Source organism: Bidens hawaiensis, unplaced genomic scaffold (assembly GCF_021521415.1).
Source record: "Bidens hawaiensis isolate Kalapana, Puna unplaced genomic scaffold, B.hawaiensis_p1.1 tig00005013_1, whole genome shotgun sequence".
NCBI classification, from domain to species: domain Eukaryota; kingdom Viridiplantae; phylum Streptophyta; class Magnoliopsida; order Asterales; family Asteraceae; genus Bidens; species Bidens hawaiensis.
The window spans coordinates 241,480-248,477 of NW_027491317.1; the positions used below are offsets into that span (position 1 = coordinate 241,480).

Here is a 6,998-nt window from a genome sequence, read left to right on the forward strand (position 1 = left end):
TGCGTCACTACCACAGGACGCCTCACCGTACACACCTCCACGAATCTAATGCTTTGAAGAAATCAATGGCATTTATGTGTTTCTCCACCCTAAACCGAAGCAACCACGCCTGCAGACGCGTTGTCTCGGTTTGTTCCACCGCGACAACCCCACCTGCAAGAAAAATCGTCTCGAACTGATCGAGAGAGGGCCTAACCATAGGTTGTGGTTATTGCGGTGGTCGCCAGAGATTATTGAGGTTGTCGGTGATGATAGTTTCATGGTCAACCAAAGTGGCAAGGGGTTATGTGTGGGCCAAAGGATGTTGGTGGACGATATATAATGTTTTAACAAAATAAATAAATAGGGTAAAAGACAAAATTGTCTTTCATTTAACGTTAAAAATTAGCAAGGTTAGCGAATTGGATGAATATGGCAAGAGATATGAAACCTCAAGGTTTCATATGCGAAAAAGAAAGTTTTTGGACGAAAGTCGCATAAATGATCAAACCTCAAGGACGAAAATGTTCCATATGCGAAAAAGAAAGTTTTTGGACAAAAGTCCAAAAATATGATCAAACCTCAAGGACGAAAATGACACTTTACTTTTAATATTTTTTAAATTTGAGCTTGAAAAACAACTTGTGAGTCAACCTGAAGATTAAGCTTTTTTAAGTTAATTGAGACAAGCTTAAACTTCACTTGGCTCGTTCATATTATTTTTCTTTTGCAAGAACCTCTAATATTTTGGTTTTATCGTTTAAACCTTTTTTCTTTCAATAACCTTTATTAAATAACCTTTATTAAATAACCTTTATTGATTTTAGTTTTGTGCTCTAAGACCTAGTAAGGGGAGGCGTCACTCCTTGCCACTCACCACACTTCAACCTCTAAAAACCATAACAATCTTTCATACACCATTTTCTTGCCTCTTGCTCAAGTGGGTAAGACTCAATCACCACACTTTAACCTCTAAAAAACACAACAATCTTTCAGACACTAGTTTCTTGTCTCTTAGCTTAACTGGGTAACGCCTAAGAGCATTCTCATCCAACCCCTCATTTAATATGAGGGGTGTTTTTATAATTTAGAGAGTGATTCAGGGTGTTGTGAGTAAAGAGTTTTTATATTTTAGAAAAAGTAGTGATTTTTCTGTATATTTTGAAAAACTACTGTTCACACCCCTATAATTTTTTAATATATTTTGAAAGTGGTTGTGAGTGAAGGAAAGATAAAAGGTATAAAAAATATTATTTAATTGAAATAGAGAGAGAAAATGTAGTAAGTTTTAGTGTAATTTTTGGTTTAGGGATAGGAGGTGGGATGAGAATGCTCTAAGAGGGCAAAAAGGTGAGGTCCATCCCATTTAGGCCTGTAAACGAACCGAACGTTCGGTGAACTATCGTGAACCGTTCAGCGGGAAGTTCGTTCATGTTCGTTTATTTAATAAACGAAAGAACATGAACAAAAAATATGTGTTCATTTAATTAAACGAACTACATGAACACATGTTCCATTCGTTCATTTATGTTCATGAACGTTAGTTTATGTCTGTGTATTTATGTTTGTTTATGTATTAATAGAACATAATTAAATATTATATGAATAGGTCATCTGTATTTATTAATTTGTGTTCATTTAAATGTTTTCATATAAGTTAGTTTATATTTGTATTCATTTACATTTGTTCATGCATGTTCGTTTATCTTTGTTCTTATTCAATTATGTTCGTTTAGATTTTAAACAAACGAACGCAAATGCCCATTTTTAAATAAACGAGCATGAACATAAATAATTGTTCGATTAAGTGTCTGTGTTCTTTTAAAGTTAATGAACGAACACAAACATGCTCTTGTTTGTGTTCATTCGATTCGTTTACCGGTTCTCATTATTCACATCGATAAATACATCGATTTCAATCTCTAGGCTCTGCTAATTTTATTTGTGTTCATTTGTGTTCGTGAACACATTAATTTCCTTAATGAACGAACACGAACATAAAATCTCATTCAGTAGGTGTTTGTGAACCGTTCGTGAACACATTATTTGCTTAACGAACGAACATGAACAAGGCCTTGTTCATGTTCGTTCGATTCGTTTACAGCCCTAATCCCATTTCAACCACAACACTTGCTTTTTAGGTTGGTTGGTTAATACCCCACAGCCTACGTGATAGTGGTGTGAGATTCTTTTTGATTTACCCCCTCCACAAGCAAGCTCGCCCCGAAGTACACAAAATACCGGCTGGTACAAAGCAGGACAGGAAGCAATGCATAGTCTGATCATTAATTGGAATGGCTTGACATACTGAATCAGAAGCAAAAGCTCCTTACTTTCATCTAAATCTCTTGAAATATTTTCTTCTCTCTCTATTACATTCATCTAAAAAAGCGACAAAAGACTTCTAAACTCAAAACATGCTAGGCTTGCCCTCACGAAATTTCACCAACTTAAAGTTACATTACTATCATTATGTATTTTGACCGAACTTCGATCAGTCGTGGCGTGGTGGCAGTCGCCATACCTCCACCACTTGTCCATTTCACTTCTCTATATCTTCCTTTACTATAACATCATCTACTTTATCACCAACCCCATTCTGACTCAACTTTTGAAACTCAGACTCTATAGTTTGTGCAATCTTTTGATCATCCGGGTCCGGTTCAGGGAAAGCCACATGAAACGACTTGTGTGAGATCATGGCTCGTGACTCAAAGGCCTCGGCTTGTTGGTTAATGTAGTTGTAAAGCTCCCGGTGGAACCCATGGTCGAATGAGAAGCAATTATCAGCATCCGTGCTGGAGCCAGTGCTTGTTCTCGAGTGTTTTGAGGATCCAGATCCACCACCTTCTCTTTTACAGAAATGTGGGAGAGAATCATAGTCCATTATCTGACATTTCAACTCACACTGATAGTTTCAATATTCTACACAAATGGTCCTTCTGGTTTTCGCTAAAAGATAGAAAATTTTGAAATTGCATTACCTTTAGTAATTCATCTTTCCCGCAACCGGAAAGCACCTGAACTTTCTTCCTTGTTCTTTCTTGCAGAAGAGGCCTCACTACCTACAAGAATTAAACTTTCAGGGGGATAATGGACGAGTCGGGACAGATCATTTTGGAAAACGGGCCAAAATGGACTCGCATAGAAACGCGTTTAGTGTGTCCTGTCACTTTTTACCAATTTCAAATCTAAATCACCAAAAAAATGCATGAATGATCCAAAGGTTTGTGCAGATTTTGGTTTTGGTCCACCTTTGTGCTAAGAGTTCCGTATGTGTTATGGCTTTGATCCTTTACACCAACTAACGTTGATAATGGGTGTTAATATGAGGTAAAATGACATGCTTACCCGTTTGTTAAAAATACATAAGAGTAAATTACGTTTTTCGTCCTTTAGGTTTACCGCAAGTTGTTACAAAGAACGCCCTTGATTGGAAAAGTTGTACTGATGTTAACTTTTCCTGTCCTTACTCTAATTAAGTGCAATTAACATAATTTTTTAAACAATTAATGTGCTGCTTACAAAGCAATTGATTATTATTATAAGTTAAATTTTTAGATAAAATGGTTCAGGGGTTGTTTAAATAACTAGCATAACGTGTTCCCCTTTTACACTATTTTCTTATTTCATCCATTTGAGATGAAGACAACCCAAAATGACCCGTTCAATATCATGCGTGTCAAAAACCATCATCTCTAGAAAACGACTAACCTTCCAGCATGCTGAAAATATGTATGGAGCATTGACAATGTAGTAGGTATCAGTCTTTTCTGGATAGTTCAAGTCATCAATGCTAGATATAACTGTCAATAGCTGCAAAAAATTAGGCAATCAGTTTGCCTATAATCGGTTAACCATCTTTTTCTGTTAGATTGTTTGGTTAACCAGTTAACTAATCTTTTAATAACAAATGTATTTTCAAAATTAAATGGTGTAACACTATATATATAAATAAAAATGTTGCAAATTATTAACCATTTATGATTCAACCATAGTCATAATTTGCAAATTATCTCATCTTGAGTTAATTAAGACAATGATTATTCTTGGGTCGATTTTTCTTAAAATGTACCTTGAGCTGACCAAGTTGTGAAATTTTAAGCCCTGTCATATCCAGAACCTTGACACATGTGCTGATATGTCGCTCAAACTTTTTTGTTGCAGCCGGCTAAAACCAAAAAAAGAAAAAAAGGTCAGGCTATTTAAAATGCTATTATGTATTACTTTACTAAATAATTTAATCAAAAACAAATACTTACTAATATTATCCGGTCCCTGTACTCGTTAATTTGAATGTGTGACTGAACATAGTAATGTATCTAAAATGAAAAAAATTCTTAAAGTGGTACGAATTACAGGTTAAGTGAACTCGAAGCAGGTAATTATAATATTCTTACTGATGCTTTATCGTAAGTGCTGCGCCCTACGCCAACAGCAATAACGGGTCGCCCCTGCACCAAGAAATAAATAAAGGTCAGTGAAAGTGATTACACACATCAAAAAGCATGTAACACATAAGCCAAGATTTTGAACTTATGAAATTAATTGCCTTTAAAATGAGTACCTCTTTTGTGTAACCCGACATTCCTATAAGCTGGGAATCACGGACTCCTCTATAAAAGTCAACAGGAACAATTGGTTTCTGTATATGTTACAAATAACATTGCATGTCAATCACATAAAAAACAAGCCATGTTGACTATTTTGAATGATCAAAAGTGAAAATGGTAAACAAAGATGATGTTTGATGAAGAAAACTCACCGACAATATATTATCGATCTCGTTTTGGATTCTCCATTCTAAACTTTCAACAAGCTGAAAAGAAAGATATTTTTGTAAGTATGAACCCAAGAAAATAACAAATAAAATTAAAGATATGACCTTGAGCTAACCATTTTCTGGGCGTTGGGGACATTCCCATCTCTAGCCTTTAGAAACCGAACCAAAGCCTCGGTCGGATATCCTTGATGCGAATTCTGGACATAACACACCAAAAATCTCAGCATATATTGATCCAGCATACCAGTTCGTATAGACTTTCTGCCTAAACCATAGCCCGTCGTTACCAGAAAACTCCCGAACCCATTAATACATATTTTTTTCTAAACCATGAAACTTCATTAACGGAAAAGCTCACAGGCCCATTAATACAGACTTTTTTCTAAACCATGAGAACCCATTACCAAAAAAAACTTATTGACTAAACCAGTGGATCCAAACTTGATACCTCTGCTAAAGTTTTGGTTTTGTTAACTAAAATGGAATATAAACATTTCTCAACTAATTGAGTAAACCTCAAAAAACACCATGACAACAATAGTAATAGTAAATGTTGATAAATAATACTCAAATGTTGACTTGAGATACAACTAAAGTGGTCCAGGTTCCAGATCAGCACAACATGAAACATAAACATCAGATCCAGAATGATTGATATAAACAAACCTCAAATGTCTTCTTGAGTGGCTCGTCAACTGAAACAGAAAGAAAATGAAACTGTCAGATCAAATCAAATCGAATAATTAAACATATATTTAAAAATAATAAATAAACACCGACTTGATGCCATCAAATTCTGGAATTGCTTTATCATGTCTTGTGAGATAATCACCATTTTGTGTCTGCCAATCTGCTTCCAAATCCTAAACGTTACAGCCAAAAACTTAAAAAAAAAAACGAAGTATTTTGTATAAATTAGTATAGTTATAAATCCCTTGCAGCGTTTATCTTTACTAGGGTTTTATTATTATTATATATAGTTTATAGTTTATTTATGTATGGATTGAAGCGGAGATGGAGGTAGAGGTGCACAAACCGGTTTTTTTAAAAAAACCGGTTCGGTTATTAACCGGACCGGTTTTTTTTGGCCCGGAAAAAAACCGGTTCGGTTAATAACCGGACCGGTTAATAACCGGTTTTTTGCTGTCAAAACCCTAACCGGTCTAACCGGTTAGGACCGGTTTAGAAACCGGTTAGAACCGGTTAATAAACCGGTTTTTTTATTAACCGGTTTTTTTTATTAACCGGTTTTTTTTTTTTTTTTTTTTAAATTTCGCGGTTTCAAATACGAATATTTGTTTTTTATATTTTGTACTTAATGAAGACCATTATTTTTTCACAGTATAAACAAACCGGTAACTACAAGGCAAAACGGACTGACCGAAGCCATTCTTTGCTTTCGTTGTTAGGGTTCTTTGCTTGGAAGATGAGTATGAGTGTGTGTTGGTGAATGTGTTTTCAACAAACCAAAGATTAAAAACACATAACTTTCATTTATAGTTTTTACATTAAAAATACAAACATTAAATCGTTATCGCATATTCGTAACTCAAAAATACAAACATTAAATCATTAACACTGAAGAAATCTCTACCAAGAACTGTTGTTCATGATTTAACTCAAAAATACAAACATTAAATCGTGAACTAGCAGATGCTCCTGTTGTTCCCAATCGCAGTTTGTTCATGATTTGCCTCCATGTTTGCTGTTTCTTTAACTAAATTAGAAAAATCCAAATCAACAAGTAAATAAGAGCACATATTAGGAAAAAGAATGCTTAGACATGATTACATGAACAACTTGCTGTTTCTTACTCATGATTTGCCTCCATGTTTGCTGTTTCTTTAACTAATTTTCTTCGCTACCCGATCCCGAGCTATTTCTTAGGTAATCGTCGTACGCGGCTTCTTCATCGGTCATTGGTTGAGTGTGTCCTTCATTGACCTCGTCTTCATACAAGCCCGCTTCATACTCCATTTCCCCCTCGAGTGAGCGTTGATGTTGTGCCCTATCTAAAGAGTCCAAGTAATCCTTGTAGCAAATCGACATCTCTATAACAGCAATTTTTGGTAAAGCAATGGGGCTTGTTGGATAGTAAACCCCGGATAAACTAGTTGTGCAAGATTTAAAAATTTGAAGGACCTCCGTAACGATCTCAATCAATAACCAGTTTCTAGGATCGTACGGTGCACATTTACCCCTACTTGACAAAATTTGATGAAACGCAATTAATGAT

The 6,998-nt window shown here is 35.2% G+C and overlaps 1 protein-coding gene across 1 annotated transcript; it reads right to left on the minus strand.

The window, feature by feature from the left end:
* Positions 1 to 2,521: 2,521 nt before the first annotated feature.
* Positions 2,522 to 5,624, minus strand: LOC143628500 (phosphatidylinositol/phosphatidylcholine transfer protein SFH9-like). The gene is made up of 11 exons (XM_077098078.1): positions 5,543 to 5,624; positions 5,429 to 5,457; positions 4,876 to 4,959; positions 4,745 to 4,798; positions 4,547 to 4,624; positions 4,380 to 4,433; positions 4,242 to 4,301; positions 4,055 to 4,150; positions 3,694 to 3,795; positions 2,964 to 3,044; positions 2,522 to 2,869 (listed from the first exon to the last, which is right to left on the minus strand). The coding sequence occupies exons 1-11, from the start codon at positions 5,595 to 5,597 to the stop codon at positions 2,522 to 2,524; spliced, it is 1,041 nt and encodes a 346-aa protein (XP_076954193.1). The 5' UTR covers positions 5,598 to 5,624.
* Between the last annotated feature and the right edge of the window lie 1,374 nt (positions 5,625 to 6,998).